A 20,657-nucleotide genomic window follows, 5' to 3' on the forward strand; every position below is an offset into this window, starting at 1 on the left:
TCTTGGGGAGAGGGCAGAGGAACCAGGAAATCAGTCTTAAATACCTGATTTCTAACTAGCAGGACAGGTGAGAGAAATCAGGCAGCAGACAAACTCTGGTCTGGATCCCTCATCCCTCAGTTCCAGCACTTGCCTAACTGTGGGATGGAGTGCATGAATTATGAGGCTGCACTTTCCAGCCTAAACAGGATAGAAACTGTTCAGTATCCTGGGAGCCCTATATATGGAATTTATTACCATCCCCCGGTTTCTGTCACACACCGTAAAGAATCCGCGACTCTTAACTCTGAAAAGGCCACTTGGTCATTGATAATGGCAGCCGTACAGCACATAGCTTGCATCCCTGGCCCTGGAATCTCTTCCCATTGATCGTTATCGGGAGTGGCATTTAGGCCTCGTCTTCGAGATAGGGCATCAGCTCCAATGTTCAGGGGCCCTGGTTTATACTTCAGGATGAAGTTGTAGTTTGATAATGCTGCCAGCCATCGGTGACCGCAAGCATCCAGCTTGGCTGATGTCAAGATGCAAGTGAGGGGATTATTGTCTGTCCTTACCTCAAAAGCGACTCCGTAGAGGTTATCATGGAGTTTATCCACGACTGCCCATTTGAGAGCCAGAAACTCTAACTTGTGCACGGGGTAGTTTTGTTTACTGGGAGTCAGACTACAGCTGATATAGGCCACGGGCCGGAGTCCCTCTGGGTGTTTCTGATGCAGTACTGCACTCAGTCCATTGAGACTGGCGTCCACGTGCAAGACATAGGGCTGTTCAGGGTCAGCATAGGCAAGAACCGGCGCTTCTGTCAGGCTCCACTTCAGGCCCAGGAAGGCCTGTTCACATTCATGTGTCCACTTATCACCAAACGGCTGTCAGGCCGAGGTGGCTTTTCGCCCGGTATCTTCGGGGTAAATCTTCAGGAGGTTGTTGAGGGGCTTGGCCCTATGGGAGTACCCCTCCACAAAACGACGGTTGTACCCACCTAAGCCGAGGAACGAGCGTAGCTCCATAACATTTCCTGGGCGAGGCCAGTTTACAACAGCTTCCACTTTGGCCGGATCCGTGGCGATTCCCTTGGCCAACACAATGTGTCCCACGTAGGTCACCGAGGTGTGACAGAACCGGTACTTGTCGAGTGACAACTTCAGTCCGTCTTTTCCAAGGCGGTCCAGTACTTTTAGAAGCCGACCTTCATGCTCTTCCAACATCTTACCAAAGACGATAATATCGTCTAGGTAAACTAAACACTCCTGAGGGTTCATGTCCCCTATAGTCTTTTCCATTAGGCGTTGGAATGTGGTTGGCGCTCCACAGATACCTTGAGGCTTACGTGTAAATTGATAGAAGCCTAGGGGACAGACAAAGGCCGTCTTTTCTTGATCCTCCTTATTCATTGGTACCTAGTAGTACCCAGAGTCCAGAACGCTGAGCCACTGACTCCCGTTTAAGGCATTGAGAATCTCTTCTATGCGGGGAAGAGTGTACTGATCCGGTACTGTACAATAATTCAATGTTCGATAATCGACACATAGTCTCACCGAACCATTCTTCTTCCTCACTACTACGATGGGTGAGGTGTATGTGCTCCGTGATTCAGTCACGATTCCCGCTTCTTCCATCTTGTGTATTACACCCCTTACATTATCCACATCCCGAGGTGCGATGCGGCGAGAACGCTCTTGGAAGGGGGTAGGGTCACTCAGCCGGATGCTGTGCTGGGCGCTGCGGCTGCAACCCACATCCATCTCACTCATGGAGAACACAGCCCGTCGCTCGTTCAACTTGGCTGTCAGCCAGTCTTTCCATTTGGCCGGTAACATCGAATCTCCGAAGTTGAAATCCAGGTCAGCTCATTGCCCGGACACTGCGGCTGCGTTCACCCGAGGCATCGTTTCTACGGGGCTAACAGGATATATATACGGCCCAATTTCTGTCCGGCATCGAGAGCCATAGTGAATGGAGAAATATTCTGGACATATACATAAGTTCGGAAGGGTATTTTGGATGTCCATTCTCTCACTTCGGGTATTAACTTGTATCCCCTCTGAGCATCTTCGCCCTACGTGCTTTCCGAGGAGAACAGGTGGTCATCTTCGGCTCTGTCGGGATAGCAACACCAGGCTGCCATGCGCTGCACTCCCCCTGGAGGAATTTCGGTCAGTCCGGCACACCGATTATAAAGGACCCCGTGTTGATCTAGGGCCGAAATTCGACAGCACTCTTCTAACAAGAGAGGATGGAGGTTGAGGCTACTCAAAGGCAGTTCTCCAACTTCTTGTAGGAATGATTGGATGATGGTTCGCTCTATATCTGTGTTGGTCCCCAGAATAATCGGAAACTTAGGCTGTTCCTGGGGCTCAGGGCACACTAGAGCTTCCACATCCATAGGGTGCGTCTTCCCTGTGTTCAACTGGACGATTTCCAGCCGTACCTTTATGATCCCATCAATGGCATAGTCCTCGTTACTCAGCCCCCTCACCTTCATATGCTCTGCCAACTGCAAAGGACGCCACTGTAGGTGTTGATTATAAAACCCCCGGTATATGATGGTCACTTGTGACCCAGTGTCTAGCAAGGCCGATGAATAGGCACCATCCACGACAACACGTATAATGGCTGCGGGTCCTACCCGACTACAAGGGTCCAATGGGGAATGTCCATCGTCCGGGCTCTGCCCAGAGGGTTCATACGAAGGTGGGACTGCAGGTTCCTCTGATGAATCTGTCGGTTCGGCTTCGGCAGCATACACCCCGCAGACCATCACGTTAGGGTTAAAATTCATGGGGGGAGGGCTTCCTTCTCTCTCTTCCTTCTCGGAGCAGTTATAGGAGAGGTGACCCTTCTTACCACACCGGAAGCAGATGTTTTTCCCAGGTGTCGTACATGCGCCGTAGGTAGGAGATGTCCTCCCGGAGGGTTTTGGCTTGTCTACCTGCGAAATTAATGGCTGAGTCCTCCTTCTTCTCATAAGACCCCTTGCTTTTTGGTGTACTGTACATGACCCCTTTGGTTTCTGGTGGGAGTGTAGCAGATTATGGGCTTCGTGCACTTTCACCTGTCGCAATAATCCTGTGAATGTGGGAGGGCTCCTTTGCATGATGTTGCAGCGAATCATACTGGCTATGGAGTGATTTGGGCTTGAACCCCGTAAATACTGTTTATGAAGGGCGTCATTCATCTCGGAGGCGGGAGTCAACTTTCGGTTGAGTAGGGTCCCTAGGACCAATTGAATGCGGTGAATGAATGCCGACAACTCTTCTCCCTCTTTCTGATAGAGGGCATAGTACCACGCCCAGATCGCTCCTTCATCTTCCGCCAACCCGTATGCTTCCATCAGGAAATCCACTAACATCTGAGGCGTCAGGTCTGGGTATTGCTCCCAGTGGATGCCTACGATGGTAGAAGCTGGCGGCCTAAGGTATTCCATGATGCGCTGCCTTTTTACTGCGTCAGTGGAAGGCCATTCCTCCAATACTTTTAGCGTATGCTCTTTCCAGGAGTCTATCTCTTTTATCCCTCCTATCCCAAGGGGCGTTGGAAGGACCCCAGAGAAGGCTTTGAGCTTATGGTAATTTTGTGACTGGGATGACATGGTCAGTGCCTCCGCTAATTGCGGCAGGGTCACCCCCATTACGGAGCCGCCAATGGATAAGCGACTGTCACTGATAGGCCTGGGGCTCGGCCCAGAGATGGGGGCAGGTGTAGAGGGGCGACTTTCGGACCAACTGTTTGCTCCTTTGAGAGCACTTGGGGTAAAGGAGACTCTGGGAGGAAGAGGGTCTACTCTGTTAGGAGTACTGGACACCGGGGCAGTAGGTTGCCAGTTACTGACGGAAGGCTCGTCGGGAGCCGATTTGGTCTGTGGAGAGTCCACTGAGGTAAACATCTCCCTGATCTCGGGTAAGTCCGAGTATATAAGGGGGTAGTCTTCTGGCGGGGCCTCTGGGGCTTGTAAAGTCTGAGGGGCAGTTTCCCGGCATAAATCCTGACCCATTGTCAATAGTATGGTACTCCAATGGAAGGTGGTGTCAAACTCTCGTCCCCTTACCCACACTTTGTCTAAGTCCAGGAGCTTCTTTAGTGAGTCCCAGTTTTCACTTTCCTCCACTAGAGCTGGGACGCTTCCTACTGCCACTACGTAACTGGACGGTTCTCTGACCTTGAAGGCCCAGGTTTGAAGGAGTTAACATGATTCTAGTGATCTCAGAGTTATTGGGCACCCCAGGTCTGAGATCTCAGCAGCGCCTCCAAATGTAGCCCTCTTTCCCCCTAGGGCAAAGAGTCTACGGATGCTGGCTTTACCTGTTGGCTCACAGAGATTCCAAACCTCCCCTACGGGGAGCCTGGGGTGATACAATACAACTTGGTACAGCGCCTCCACCTGGGAGGGATCCCAACGTAGTGGGAGTAGCCCCTCGCAGGAACCACAATACTGATATCCACACACAGTAGTTGATAAGAATAACCTTTTACTAAAGAACATGTAAATAGACAGTGATAACCGGATAATAACTCTACTGGTTACAGCTACCTCTTCGCCTCGCATGGCTTTATCCCACCACCGTGTAACCCACACCGTCTCCACCGTACCTGAGGGGCCCTTGGGCCTGCAATCACCCTGGTGTCCACAAGAATAGCAGTCCCACCCTTGTATGTGGTCAGCACTGCCACTATGGTGTTTGTACTCTTTTGGTGCACTTATGATATAGGTACCTGCAGGGTGCTCCAGCACCCGGGCTCATGGTCCTCCGCTACGAGTCCACATCCGCGTGGGGTGGTATCCCGCGGGATGATCCCACACGAAGATAGTGTCTTACTCCTGTTTTGGTGATCTGGTCCCAGACCACCACTCTCGAGTGCTGCGCAATGTCGCAACTGTGTCCCTGGCATAAACAGCTAATGGGGCAGTGTCCCTACCTAAGGGCCTGTCCCTGTCACACTCTTACCAGGGGAGTCGGGACCTAGCTGGGGCCTAGGGGGATGTCTGGCCTAGTGCAGGAGTCACAGACCCCTGCACACCTACACCCTCCCTTGTCTGTGTCCCAGCTCCGACTGCCCTTCCACTCTGAGCGCGCCAAAACCTCTTCATGGCTGCCCGTGATCCTGGCGGCCCTATTGGCCTGTTGCGCCCATGTGACTGCATGCCCCTATGCATGCTGGGGGCTCTAGTCCCCGCGGAGCCTCTCCTATGCAGCCGCTGCGTGCGCCAACATCACGGCGCATGCGCAAGTATGTAATGGCTGCCGGAGCTCTTCCCACGCATGCGCAGACACCATCAACATGGCAGCACCCTAAAGAGGGAGCCGCCGGTGAACCTGTCGCCACCCGCAACATCCCCGTGGCAGTGGAGGTAAGGGGGAGGGAAACGAAGGGCCGGGGAGCCATGGGCGGGGTTGCCACCTCTCCGGGTTTCACCTGGAGACTTCGGGTTTGGCATCCCCTTCTCCGGGCTCCGGGTTTGTCCCTGAAATCTCCGGGTGGGCTGGTTGTTGCAGACAGGGCAGCATAGTAAGTGACTTCTCATTGCTACATCATACAGTAGATCACTCACAGATCCTTTGCATTTATCACGGGACTATCTGCAGAACTCATTTCCTCCCTTCACTGCCTACTACATCCGGGTCACAGTCCTGTGCTCTACTGCGCATGCTCACACGCAGGGGATCATGGGAGTTGTAGTTTTTATTAGACAAGATCGATTGACACATATAAGCAACACAGTAACATTCATAGAAACCCTGCTAGGGAACACACACCACCCCCATGTATCTTCCCCCCTCTTCTCCCTCTCTCCCTTCTCCCCCCCCTCTCTCTATCTTCTCCCCCCTCTCTCTCTCTTCTCCCCCCCCTCTCTCTCTCTTCTCCCCCCCCTCTCTCTCTCTTCTCCCCCCCTCTCTCTCTTCTCCCCCCTCTCTCTCTCTTCTCCCCCCCCTCTCCGTCTCTTCTCCCCCCCTCTCTCTCTCTCCCCCCCTCTCTCTCTCTCCCCCCCTCTCTCTCTTCTCCCCCCCCTCTCTCTCTCTTCTCCCCCCCTCTCGCTCTCGCTTCTCCGCCCCCTCTCTCTGTCTTCTCCCCCCTCTCTCTCTCTTCTCCCCCTCTCTCTCTCTTCTCCCCCTCTTTCCCTCTCTTCTCCACCCTCTCTCTCTCCTCCCCCCTCCCTCTCTCTTCTCCCCCCTCTCTCTCTCCTCCCCCCTCCCTCTCTCTCCTCCCCCCTCCCTCTCTCTCCTCCCCCCTCCCTCTCTCTCCTCCCCCCTCCCTCTCTCTTCTCCCCCTCTCTCCCTCCTCCCCCCTCCCTCTCTCTTCACCCCCCTCCCTCTCTCTCTTCTCCCCCCTCCCTCTCTCTCTTCTCCCCCCCTCTCTCTCCCCCCCCTCTCTCTCTCTCTCCCCCCCTCTCTCTCTCTTCTCCCCCCTCTCTCTCTCTCTTCTCCCCACCCTCTCTCTCTCTTCCCCCCCTCTCTCTCCCCCCCCTCTCTCTCTCTCTCCCCCCCTCCCTCTCTCTTCTCCCCCCTCTCTCTCTCCTCCCCCCTCCCTCTCTCTCCTCCCCCTCCCTCTCTCTCCTCCCCCCTCCCTCTCTCTTCTCCCCCTCTCTCCCTCCTCCCCCCTCCCTCTCTCTTCACCCCCCTCCCTCTCTCTCTTCTCCCCCCTCCCTCTCTCTCTTCTCCCCCCTCCCTCTCTCTCTTCTCCCCCCCTCTCTCTCCCCCCCCCTCTCTCTCTCTCTCCCCCCCCTCTCTCTCTCTTCTCCCCCCTCTCTCTCTCTCTTCTCCCCACCCTCTCTCTCTCTTCCCCCCCTCTCTCTTTACAGTAAAGCTGCTTCAGTTCCTCCCTTTTGATAGCAATGTGGTAACCTTGTCTTTGTTAAATTAACTCAAGTAAAGTAACCATTGTAATAAATTAATATTGATCAGCGACGACTCTGTTTGCAACAATTGTCATCAGCGTTAGTTATAAATAATTTCTGCAAAGCTTCCTTGTCTAGGCTTTGTAAGATTGCCCGCCTTAATGTATGTACAAACGGTTGTAAACACACCACGTGTAAATTTATTGGATTGTTGCCTGTAACCCTCCATGAAAACCAATAAAATTGTTTGTTAAAAAAAAAAAAAAATAATAGAAATGATGTAAGGTAATATACAATTCAATATACAATTAACGCAGCAATAGTGCTTGCAACAGCAGTCTCCCGCCATCTCCCTCTGCAACTACTGTCAATATGGCTGCGCGGCGTCACATGGCGCTGCGTTGCCATGCCAACGGGAACGTCACGTGACGTAACTGCAGCACGTGATGCTCGTTGCCATGACAATGAGACGCCACATGATGTCACGAAGTAATGCGGTGCCACGTTGTCATGGCAACTTGACGCCGCGTGACGTTACATAGCATCCCGTTGTCATGGCAACACAGTGTCATTTAAAAAAAAAAACCTCCAGGTTGACCGTCAGTCGAAGGTGGCAACCCTGGCCATGGGGGACCTGGCTACATCAGTGCATATAGGCATGTATAAGTGTATATAGGCAATGTGTATAAGTGTATATAGACATGTATACAGTTAGGGTATAGATATATACACAGTCACTCAGCTGTAACACGCTGATGTCTCTGTTTCCTCCTGCAGGTGTCGCTGTTTTGCAGCAGGGCGTGCGCGCCCCCGTCCTCCTCCTCTTTTCCCGCCCATTTGGAGCGGGGCAAGTGTGCGTGTGCCCGCGAGGCGTCCCTAGCAACGCTCTCCGGGGCTGGGGATCCGAGCCAATGCGCCGGCGCGAGAGTCGTGCGCTAGGTTCCCCCCGCCCCCCCACCCCCTTCCTCTCAGCTGCAGGCGGCGGTTGGTGGTGAGCGCGCACACGCGCACGGGAGCGCGCGAGGTGACAGAGAGCCGGACACTATGGCGGCGGGAGGAGGAGAGGGATCGGGAGCCCGGGCCAGCCCTCCGGTGAGACAAAGTGTATACGATATATCTCTCTCTGTATAGGTGTATGTGCGGTATTGTGTGTGTATATACATATATATATATATATATATATATATATACACTGTACACACATGCATGTAGTTATATATACACACGTATGTGCAGGTTACTACATATACCTACAGTATGCATGCAACTGTATTGTATTATACACACACACACACACACACACACACACACACACACACACACATCTTTGAAACTCATTTTGAAAAGTTTTATAAAATATATATGTGTGCATGTATACACACTATATTGATGCTCTGGAAAACAGAAAGGGAGAGGCTTCCTAAAATAAATCCTATATTCTGTAAACAAAAAAAAAAAATAGAAACTGTAAATTAGAAAATAAATTAGTGATGTTCTGAGTCAATAAAAAAAAATCCAAAGTACCTAATTGTACCCCCAATGCTCTCAGACCACTTGTTACATATAGGGTGATAGTAACAAGAAAGTTAATGTCTGCACAGATCTATGCTCTGCCATTGTTGGGGATCCCACATGCTGTAATATTACAGGGTCGGAAACGGGAGAGGGCAAACGGCTAGGGAGGCTGCAGTGACGTAAATAACCACCTTCTCTTTTACTTTTGTCCTTCAAACACAGGGGGATCTGCAAAAATAAGGGCTCGTCCGTGGTGGTGCTGAGCGGGCGCACGTGCTCACGTTGGACACGTTGCGACAATGCGCGCGGGTGGGCGGGGGCGCCTGCTCGGCGCTGAGCAAGCAAAATTGATTTTGCTGCTCGTACATGAGTCACGTGAACGGTTCGCCCAATGAGGGCGAACCAGCTCCATGACATAGGGGCCGCCGCACACGCGTATCTAGCCGTCCAGGAAAAGCACGGGTGAGTAGGGCGCAGTGCTGGAGCGCCAGCGCGCCTGTTTCCACCCTGGACGAGGCCTAAGGCTGCGGCCCCGCTGAGTGCGCTCATGCTTGAGAGCGGTGACGTCACCAACTCCTAGCGTGAGCGCAGGCTGTCGTGCAAAATTTTGCGTGGACGTGCATTGACTGGCGCTGATTGGTTGCTGAAGGGTCATGTGACCTTTCAGCGCACTCGAAAATCAATTTGCTTTGTATCCCTAAGTGTCTAGCTTGTTAGTGCGTACATACACGCTCACGAGCGCGTACGGATTAATTTTAAATGGTGTGTGCTCAGCAGCAGTGTGGACACAGCCTAAGGCTGCGGTCCCAGTAACGGCGTGCGCTGTGCGTGTAAGCACCGCCCCTCATTGGGGCTGGGCCCAGTACTCACCTTCCTGCTGAAGGTGCAGCTGCGCCCTACTGCAAGGTTTTTTGCAACTTGATCAAATTGAGTTTAGACCTTGCGACGGAGGCGTGGCCACGCCCCCGCCAGCGGTTCACCCAATGAGTGCGAACCAGCTGCGTGACGTGATGACCACGCCCCCCCGCAAATCCCAGACCACGCCCCCTCCCGTCGCAAGCTCCCTCTCCTAAAAAGATCGTGGTTAGCGCTGTGCACGCGCTGCCGCACCCGCCGGGCGCGCGTGTCACAGTGATGACTGGGACCGCAGCCAAAGGCTGAGTTCAGGGTAAGAACTACAGCTGCGCACTTCTGCAGCTCAGCGATCTGTGCCTTGGCTGCAGGAGTGGGGTCGCGGCATTTGCAGGCGTGGCTAACGTGTCACGGAGCTGGTTCGCTGAAGCAGAGCACGTGACGCGACTTCCGCCTCAAAAACAATTTCGGTTGTGGCGGCAAAATGTAGCAGCGTCAACGCTGTACTTTGCCACCGGGTGTAATTTTCAGTTTGAAAACTCCCACCGGACAATCCGAAATTGTGACAAACGTGCCCGCACGTCGCGTAGTAGTCACCCTGAGCTCAGCCTAACTTGGGGCGCCTGGTTGAAGAAATACAAATGAAACAGTGTAGTATGCTTTAAAATAATTATCTCTATGAGATTGAACTCACAAACACACGGCTTGGCTTTTTGGAGTTGTTGCGAGTGTGGGTAATCCCCCCTGGCACTTCTCTCTGGGGATTCAAGTTCAGGGAGCCTCGTGGCAACCGGGAATTTGAGGCAAAGTATGGTGCAATACTGTTAATTTAAAAAATCTTCTTGCATATTTGAAATATGTATGGCTTATCTGCTGTCTGCAAGGGGTAGCACTATGGAACTGTAGAAACATGGACACTCAATCTTCCACCCACAGTCGTAGGGCTCGTCCACCAATATGGCATGATGGCATTAGCCCTCCGCTGTCCCTTGCACTTCCTCTGACAGTGTCTCCTTCTTACTACCGTTTCTTCACCCTATACGTTCCACCCCACCTTCCTCTCTCAGCCAGCACTATAACCTCGTCCTTCTCCCTTTTTTAGCCAGCAATCATTTTCTCCCAGATTGTCATGACAGTGCTTGTTAGAGACAGGGTTTGGCTGGAATATTGGCGTTCGGGTAAGGGTTAGGCTGATCAAATCCCTTTTTTACCCGGCTCCCTGTTAAATAAGGCTGAACAGTTTATTCGGATAGTGTATTCAGAGAGTGGAGTTTATTGCTTTTTATAATCAATCTTATTTTGTAAGTGATTTTTTTTTAACTCCCACGCTGACATAGATTAGGCATGCATACTTCCTGTTTCCTTATCAATGGGCAGGGAAAAACAAGATCGACAGTCACTCTCCATTCTGACTCCCCATTGTAAATTGAAGACAACGGAACGTTTGGAGACTTCCAGAAATGATTTTACAATATTCAAGCCATAGCACCGCAGACATGGGGGCAGTGCTATGTATGTATGTATGTATGCCTTTATTTATATAGCGCCATTAATGTACATAGCGCTTCGCAGCAGTAATACACGTGACAATCATATAAATAACAAATAATACAAATAACAGCTCAAGGTAATAAGTGCTTCAGACATAAAAGTAACATTGTGGAAGAGGAGTCCCTGCTCCGAAGAGCTTACAATGTAATTGGTAGGTAGGAGGAATGTACAGAGACAGTAGGAGGGTATTTTGGTAAGTGCGTCTGCAGGGGGCCAAGCTTTATGTATCATGTGTCTAGTGTTATCCACGATGCTACTCATATGCTTCTTTAAGCAAGTGCGTCTTAAGGTGGGTCTTAAAAGTTGATAGAGAGGGTGCTAGTCGGGTACTGAGGGGAAGGGCATTCCAGAGGTGTGGGGCAGTCAGTGAGAAAGGTTTAAGGCGGGAGAGGGCTTTAGATACAAAGGGGGTAGAGAGAAGACATCCTGAACCTCATTCGAGCCACTAGCATTATGGCCCTTGTGACATCCAGTGAACATTACTTGTAACCTGAACAGGTGAATAGTTTTCTTCATCTCAATTTCTGAAGATTTGGGCCATGTATACATTTATGATGTTTCGAGTTGTGTTCCCTCTAAACTTCTCATGCAGGCTTCCATCCACCTGAATTATGAATCCCTTTGTGGACTGGATATATTTGGATCCTAATAACTCATTGTGCTAATTGTTTTATTTGTAGATAATGTTTATTATACATGTTGTACTATATACAGTAGAAACTGTTGTGGCATTTTACCAACCGGCAATGTCTGATATATCCCCAATATCTCTGTACAAATCTTCCATGTAGTATCTATGCCGAAAACTATCCGTCACCTTCAGATCGCTCCGAGTATTTCCGAGTGCAGTTGGATGTTCTCGGGTACTTTATTGGCGAGTACCAGTATACGATCTTATACTTGATAATTTATTGTAATTCTTTGAAGATTTCTACTACAAGTTTGGTATGGTGCAACTCTTAGTTAACCAGAATTTTTGCTTATCCAGCATTTATGCCGAATTACAGTACAAAACTTTTACTGTATTTCTTAAATGTGCCAGCGACTTCATGAGTGGACACGTTAACAACAAGGGAAAAAAATTGCAGCCCTTGTTACAGCTTTTTAAATTTTATAATTTGAGTAGCAAGGAAGCGATTTATTTCTTCGGCTACTTTTAAGTTGAAAATGTGTATCCCATTTACGTTTCAGACGAGATGCTTTCATGTCTGACATGACACTTGTGTTTTTTTGGTTTTGTGAGAAACCAGAAGAATACAATAATGGCGAGATCTGTGTGGAAAGTATAAGGCAGCGGCTGTAGTTGTTGGTTTGGTTACCTGCTGTCGGTGTTTTGTTTTGTGTTGCATCTCACCTCGCTGCATCATTTTCACTAGCTGCTAATTAACCTGTAGGGATTAATGGACCACATCTGCTGCCATGCATAGGGCCTCTGTCGTACATCAGCATCATGTTCAGACACCTGTTCAATTATTATAGTATCGGTAATGGGGGTTTCCAAGTGCGCGACCTCTGCTGTCTTAGGCCACGTTTATAGTGGCCGCAATGGCGCGTACAACAACACTCTGAGGCCGCCCATAGAGCGCGCGAGTGATGAAGCACGACCTGCGATTAATGAGAAGACCATTTTTTTTGTCTTTGCCGCGCGTCGGCCGGGTCACGTTTGCGGTTTAGCCAATGAGGGCTAACCGCTCACGTGACATCACGGTTACGTCTGTCCGTCGCCATTTGTACACTTTGGCCCTAGAAGAAATGTAATGCATACTATCATGGTTCCTCTGTCCTTACATCTTCCCCTGCTATGTTTAATCTGAATTTTGTGTTCTGTTGGCGGTTTTCTGTCTGAGTGAATATGTATTTATTGCTGCAGGATGTTGGTAATGTGACGTTAGGTGCAAACGGTGGATACCGCTCCCGTTTCCCTGCGCTGGCCCTTCTTGGGTGTCCGCTTCTCACCTGAAAGGCATAACTGGAAGTGAAGACAGCCTCGCTAAAGGGTTGTGACACTTAATCAGCTTTCTGCTGCATTTTTATTTGCCTTAAAGGAGCGTAGCAAATTAAAGTACCCCCGTTCTCAGCCATGATTGGGTAGCACAGGGGTGGGGGAGTCTCCGGACCTGAACCACCGTTAATTTCGGCTCCGGGGACCCCCTGCTTCCTGAGGTACTTACTACAAAGTGGTGCTGGTACTTCATGGAGGTTTAAATCCTCCCTTGTCAGATTTCACTTCCGCTGTTCTCTGCCCTTATTGTCGTCTGCTCTCATTTCTGAAACGCTTTTTCAGTCCTAGATTTACAGCCTTGGGACGTCCTTCTTATTGGTGTTAGCCAAGTTCGCCCTTATCTCATTCTTATCTGCTTACACACTGTTTCAGTGAAGCATTTTAATGCTTGGAAATGCCCTTCATTTATAGTAGCTCATACTGAGATGAGCATATATCGGTACAAAGCTTAATGTCATTTTTTTAAATGAACATAATAGCTTTATGTTGATTTAAAGAAAGGTGTTGGTGACCAGTGATGTTGAAAGTTGTCCCAGTTGCTTTGCAAATTTATGAGCGAAGTTTTACAGCGGCAAAAAGTTTGTGGCAATTTAAGAAAATTCACAGTCGTTATTACCAGCTGGGAATGGAACATTTGGTCGCGGCCGTTTCACTGCATCCACATGGCTATCGCAGACAGACCCTCCACAGCAGCCAATTCGACTCTGGAGTCTCCCCGCCGTCGGCCGCTTCTAAGGTAAGTTTTATTACTGGTTAGAAAAGGGGGTTCATTTAAGGGTTTTAGCAGTTGGGGTAGGGGGTTAATGTAAGGGTTTTAGGGTAGGGGGGTTAATGTAAGGGTTTTAGGGGAGGGTTTTTTAGGGTGAGGGCTTAGGTTAGGGTTTTTTAGGGAAGTGGGTTTACTTGCCTTAGCAGTTGACGGTGAAGTGGCCGGCGGTGACAGTTTCCGGTGGCAGACTGAGTTGCGGTGAAGCGTCGCCGGCCATTTGGTCACGGCAAACCGCCCGGGACCAATTGTCTTAGACCGTGCCAGCTTTGTATTTTTTATTTTTTGGTGCCTCAGGGAACATTTGCACAAATTTTAAACCTTTTAAATTACTGAGAATGTCACTCTGTGAAAGTCAGCAGCCAATACTTGTACTTACTCTGTTGTAGGTGAGTTTTAATCAGTTGTTAATATAGTGGCATGTACTGTTTTCTCATTGCTAATTTTGCTATTTTTGCAACTTTTCCGTGGGTGAGGGATGCCCAATATTTCCCAACATTGTGAATGTTTTGCACACGTCTGTTGATGACTCCCATGGCTTTATCATTCTGCTATACAAATGGTTATTTTTGTGTTCAACAACCTGAGGCTATATAACACAAACCGTATTTTGTTCGGTACCACCATAAAAAAATTGCAGAACTTCTCGTACTTGATTAGAGAGTTCGTATAATATCTGTTTTTCTTCCTTGTAGTTCCTGCCTTTTTAACTGTAAAAATCAATTTATTGTGTTTTTCCACATTTTTTGTGTTGTCTTCTTTTGACATAAACCTAAGGTTTAGAGCTGGGGTTCTCAAACTTTTTTCAGCAGGGGCTCCCCTGACAGATTTCTTAAATCTCTGGCCACCCCTGCTCTTCAGACTTCTCATACCCTCCTCATACCCTCATCACTTACTTGCATACTGTACACACTCGCCCACCTTTTTACAAGCACACACCTAACATACACACCCACCCTCTTTGTACACGCTCCATATTCACCCTTTTACTCAACACACACTCCGCGTATATCCCCCGTTCTCACACAGCACACTAACCCTCTTTCATAATTATAAACACCACATTTCCCCCCCCCCATCTCTTACTTACACCCCATACCTTCTCCCACCCCACAAAAATCACTAGCCTCCCTCACCCAAAGCCGTCACAAACCCCGCCACTCTGCGCCCCCACAAACAGCCATTACACACTCCTCCGCTCCCTCACACACTCAGCCGTCACACACTCCTCCCCACACAGAGCCCTCACTCCTTCCCTCTTTCCTTCTCCCCCCCTTCTCCCACACACCTCATTCCCACACACCTAAAACATGTAATCTGCTCAGCGGGCGGGTCCGTCACTGTCTGTCTGAAGATGAAAAAGGCTTCTCTTTCTCGTGCGCTCTCTTTTTCTCGCAAGCTCTCTCTCTCTTTCTTTCTCTCTCTTGCTCTCTCCGAGTCAGTCTCCAGGCAGCACGCACTGAGCAGCCAGCGGAGATTTCCCCTGAGGCCTCGACACCCTTATGCTGCGCTTATAGTGCCGATGTCGCGGCAAAACAAATGTATTGCCGCCGTCGCGTGCGCTTATGGTAAGTGAGACGCGACACTGGTGGCGCGAATTTTTGAAGCCGGCCAAATTTGATTTTTCAGAGGCTGTCGCCACGTGACAGCCTCAGAACCAATCAAAGACCTGGTCGCCAGAAAGCGAATGACAACTTTCTCTAGCGGCGACGGTGACATCATCCGTTGCGTCGCCGTCGCGCGCACTATAAGCGCGGCCTTAGTAAGAGGGTCCAGGCACAGCAGGGTTCCCTAGCATATTGGTTGAGAAACACTGGTATAGTGGTTACAATAGACAGGGGGTGCCCAATGCTACATCCCATTGACAAAACATATATGGCAAAAAGTATAAAGTAAAATACTTCAATAATAATATTAAATACTTGATTATTTAGTTAACCCTTTGGCCAAAGCGTCATAAGCCTGCATACCAACGCCAAGGTATAACCAAATTAATGCAGGTCCTACACTACACTGCGAACCTTTCCCTTTACCTCTGTAAGAGGGGAAGAACCATTATAGGTCCTGTTCCTGCAGCAAACGAAAAGACCTCCCAAGTTAAAAAGGTGAAGGAGGAGGAGTGAGCTCTGGGAGGAGGTGCCACCAGCCTCCAAACGACTGTTACCAGTCAGAAATTGATGGGGTTAACTAAGGGTTAACTAAATAACCAAGTATTTAATATTATTATTGAAGTATTTTACTTTATACTTTTTGCCATATATGTTTTGTCAATGGGATGTAGCATTGGGCAACCCCTGTCTCTTGTTATATACAATTGCCATGCTCAGTAGCTCTCTTGTTGACATAAATATATATTCATGATGTGGTGGGTGTGGGAGTTTGAGCTAGAGGTTACAATAGTGCAAGGGAGCGCAAACTTTTGCTGCTGCGCTGTCACGGGAGACCAGGTTTATCAACACATTTATACCGGGATCATATGATTGAGCAAAGCAAGGAGGTAAAATAAATTGTAATTTATTTCACGAAAAGACATACACACAATGTTCCACAATTGCAGTCAATACACGTACTGGGACAGGGGCAAACGAAATAATTTATTTCCAGAACGAAATCTTTTAAAATAAAGTCTGTAAGAGTAAGTTCCCAGGAGCGGAAATTACTCGCGAAAGCCTTGGTCCGTTCTCAGATCTGCCGCTGCTGTAAAGGCACTTGGAATCTTGATGAAACTTATGAAGCTTGATGAATCTAAGGCCTCGGCCATGGTCGAAAAGACCGTGCTGGGGCGTGCTGAGGGGAAACATTATCCCTATCAGCACGGCTTTAGTCGGCGCTTACGCAAGCGTGCGGAGGCGTGTGGAATTGCAGCCGACAGATAAAATTAAGTTTTCCCGCTGAGGGAAGCGATGGGCCGGTCACATGACTGCCAAAAGCCTTTGGCAGTCCGTGACGTGGCGCGTTAGCTCCGCCTCCCACCCGGCACACACGCGTGCTCGCTGACGCTCATGCAGAGACACGAGAAAGCTCCTGCTTGAGCAGGAGAGCACGAGCGTCGGCGCTGCCCAGCGCTCCTCCCTGCACCATGTCCCAGGCCTTAGGCTGAGTCCCCGCTGGCGCTGAGAGCGCTCATGCTTGGAGAGCGCTCTAAGCATGAGTGCCAGTTGTCCTGCATGTACGCGCAAGGGAGGGGCATTGCGGGTATTTGAGCGCACGGGTAAGTATAGGTTTTTTGTTTATCTGAGTGTGGGTGAGCGTGTGCCCGCACACTAGCACGCACCGCGTGAGCGGGGACTTGCCTATAGCTATATATGTAAGTAACTGCCGCAAGTGCCAACCTAGCACATTTGCCACTTAGCATATGGGACCCAACCCCTCTACCTGGCGACAGTAAGTCTGGGCTGGGCAACCATTTGCCAAATGGCCCGGACTTCACACTATTGTGGGGGTACTTGAGTTATCCCTCCCAACCTAACACCTCAAACTCTGAGACTTTCAACTCCGGACTGTAACAGACATTGTGGCATCAAGCCAGCGGGATGCCTTAGAAGTCCGGAGCTGCACATCCTCAGCTCATTTACAGTGAGTCACTACACGCATACTAAGTGGGGTGCTATAATAAAATTAGTGTTTCTCCCAATTATTCCTATCATGTTTAATACATCAGTATAAGGGACTTTCATTCATCCGTTTTTATGAAACGTTATAAAGAATTGAGTTAGGGTAGTTTTATATGTTCTATCTGAACTACGCGCACGGCCACTTTCAGAGCGCTAGGAGCTTCCTAACAGAAGTTAGCAAAAAGCCGCTTTTTATTCTCTAAGCGCTGGGCTTAAAAAATATTTTACTCGCCACCTTATACATGCTGGGAGAGACTCAGAACCCTTGTTCTGGGGGTTTGGGCATATACCGGGGGGACCCTTGATTTGTGATTTATCCCCCTGCTCGTCTTACTATTTTGGTCTGTGCTGAAGCAGGGAGACCTGGCGGTGAGCTGCCTAACTGCTTCCTAAGGAGGATTTTGTCAGGTGGTCTGTGTCTTCATGTCCCCAGGAATCTGGGTACATTTTCGCGGTAGCCAGCAACTCTGGTCCCATTCTACCCAAACACACCCTGGAACAGTAAAACACACACCTTTTTATTACAATGCAGTTCACATGCCATAACTGGTTTGCAGAGATGACACTTCAAACTCCCAAATATGGCTCAGGGGCACCCAGCCGAGCATAATACCTTTTATTATTGGCCAGGCTACCCCCTCACAGTCACATGCGCCCCCCTGTCTACATTACATCTGCGTCAAATGACGATGCAGGGTCATGTGACCCGCGGAGTAATTTGTCACATGGCGACGCGTCACAGCCGGCTGAATCTGGGTAAGTGGAGTGTTGCAGGGGCCTCACGCGATCCCCCGGCATTTCATTTAAATGCCTGGGGGAAGAGTGCGGCGCCTCTGCAACCGCCTGCGCCCCCCCCCCCCCCCCAGATAAATCTCCCGCCCCCCTGGGCGGCGCGACCCCCAGTTTGCGCACCCCTGCAACAGTGTATCTACCACTTTGGACACCTTTGTGCATCACCAGTATTGTACATGAAGTTGTGAACTCCTGGTGTAAGCTGTGTTGGATAGGCTTTAGTTTGTAGCACAATATGGCCAGTGAATGCAATCTGTTTAGAGGCATTATACATTGTGACATTGTTTTTATTCCGCAGCATGATTTATGGATTTGATAAGCTTTCTATCTTTGCCCTTCTTATCCATTGTTAATTTAAAGAGAGCAAGCATTACCATTTATATTGGATGTAGGATTTAAAGAAATATTAATCAACTTTGTAACTGCTGTCAAAACATGGCCTGCGCCCTCAGTCACTCCTTTCTGGAGAGCTGACGGTGTTGCAGTCACCCATCTAATTACTACTATACAGTATGCAGTTTTGCTGGGCTGCACCGTGGGATGTACAATGTATACTGCTGGAGTGTTTTTTTTAATGCTTTAGTTAAGGATCGCCTAAGGCTCCCTAAAATATTTTCTTAATGAATCGTAGTTCCGTGATTTAAATTTTTATATACGTTTTCACTATTTTGTTGTTTAGCCAATTGCTACAACACCACCAGGGTCACGATTTGGTCACCTCCTAGACGATCTTCAGAGTCAGAGCAGCACCCCCGGGACCCACGTCTCCAGCATCAGTGGCATCTCTTTGGGGGAAGCCATTCGACAGACCGCAAATCAGGTACAGCGCACACTGTTTAAACATAATGCATGTGCGTGTTACCTTAAACCCTCATGAAAACAATACATGTTTGAAGAACTCTCATGTTGGTCAATTTCTGGTTATCTCTTTCTTCAATAGAATTTAGTTTTCTTCAGGAAAAATACAACTTCTGCAATTGCACTGTTAATACAGCTTCATGTAGAGTTCCATTTATTTGTGTTTGCAGCAAACCTTAAAAATTTACCAGTAGAAATACTTTTCAGTCGTTCACACCATAGACACGCCTGTATTTTCAGTCGTACGCACCATAGACACGCCTGTATTTTCAGTCGTACGCACCATAGACACGCCTGTATTTTCAGTCGTACGCTCCATAGACACGCCTGTATTTTCAGTCGTACGCTCCATAGACACGCCTGTATTTTCAGTCGTACGCACCATAGACACGCCTGTATTTTCAGTCGTCCGCACCGCAGGCGCGCCTGTATTTTCGGTCGTCCGCACCGCAGGCGCGCCTGTATTTTCAGTCGTCCGCACCGCAGGCGCGCCTGTATTTTCTGTCGTCCGCACCGCAGGCGCGCCTGTATTTTCTGTCGTCCGCACCGCAGGCGCGCCTGTATTTTCTGTCGTCCGCACCGCAGGCGCGCCTGTATTTTCTGTCGTCCGCACCGCAGGCGCGCCTGTATTTTCTGTCGTCCGCACCGCAGGCGCGCCTGTATTTTCTGTCGTCCGCACCGCAGGCGCGCCTGTATTTTCTGTCGTCCGCACCGCAGGCGCGCCTGTATTTTCTGTCTTGAAAGTGTAGAATGAATGCATTAATGTCAGAAATAGTATTTTCTTCTTTGATATCTGCAATTTGTGTCCTGCATCATGTCTTTTAAGAAATACTGCATTATTGCCAGGAATGCATTTATTTTGAATAGGGTGGTTACACTCTAGTGCAAAAGCAACACAAATATTCATTTATCGGCCTAATAGTACGTAGAAATGATCATTCATTCTATAAGGTTCTGACGTTTTGCAGAGCAGTGGAGAACAGGAGACTGCCATAGAATTATAATATTAAAACCCAATAGCAAATGATCACAGACAACACGTAAGCAGATTACTACTTGAGTTAGCTCGTGGTTTTGGACCTATCGGGGTTGAGTGATGACAGGGAGAGAGTGATGAGGGGTTTATGGAAGTGACACAACCGTGGAGAAGTTTTGCAATAAATAGTTTTTTGATGGAGGGGACATGAGATGAGTCACTTGTTGTTGACTACACAGATGGACTTTACATTGCAAAGATGCGGCAAAAGTCTCAGTTGAAGGCTATAGGGATTTTATGCCGAAATCGTCCGCATAGCCGTTTGCTCTGAAGCAGCCAGTGGCTCCGCGATTTAGCTGGAAACTCCCCTTGACTTGAATGGGAGTACTGCGATCGATCACTTCAGAGCGTATAGAATAAGCCTGTAAGAGTCTGGCAGAGGCCTTTGAATGGATTGCAGTGAAGGTGAATGAATAACAAGGACAGTGAATGAGGAGCTATTTACAATGTCGAACACTAGAAATTATAATGTAGTCTGCTATTTCTTTATATATTGCTGAAATGAGGGAAGAGCAGATGTGCAGCTGGCACTCAGATTTACTAAACCTTGGCACACGTTCAGGGCCAATTCAACATTAGGGCTAATGCTTAAAAATGTCCCGATTAGCCTCAAGTCTTCCTCCGTTACAGTTACAGCAGAATCCTCTGTCTTTCAGCTGTTGCTACCATCTCCAATACAATATTTCCTCTGCAACTGTACAGTAACCATTACATAGACTGGAGTTTCTGTGATCATAGCATTCCTGCATGTAATGCCGACCATGGCATATCCCCTTCCATACTGCATGCTTCAAATAGACTGAAATCCAGTCTGCGTGTTCTGATATACATAGCCACAG

At 49.1% G+C, this 20,657-nt stretch overlaps 1 protein-coding gene across 8 annotated transcripts in view; it reads left to right on the plus strand.

Annotated features, from left to right (window-relative positions):
• The first annotated feature begins 7,831 nt into the window (after positions 1 to 7,831).
• The window catches only part of ALMS1 (ALMS1 centrosome and basal body associated protein), a 67,781-nt gene continuing 54,955 nt past the window's right edge, over positions 7,832 to 20,657 (plus strand). For 7 of the 8 annotated variants that reach the window (XR_012788440.1, XR_012788438.1, XM_075573481.1 and 4 more), the window contains exons 1-2: positions 7,832 to 7,924; positions 18,604 to 18,744. Coding sequence is in view for 6 of the 8 variants with exons in the window: in XM_075573481.1 (XP_075429596.1) it covers positions 7,877 to 7,924; positions 18,604 to 18,744 (189 nt within the window). In the remaining 2 variants the exon portion in view is untranslated. The remainder of the gene's footprint in view (positions 7,925 to 18,603; positions 18,745 to 20,657) is intronic. The other variant, XM_075573518.1, reaches the window with a different exon arrangement.

Source organism: Ascaphus truei, chromosome 1, assembly GCF_040206685.1.
Source record: "Ascaphus truei isolate aAscTru1 chromosome 1, aAscTru1.hap1, whole genome shotgun sequence".
NCBI lineage: Eukaryota > Metazoa > Chordata > Amphibia > Anura > Ascaphidae > Ascaphus > Ascaphus truei.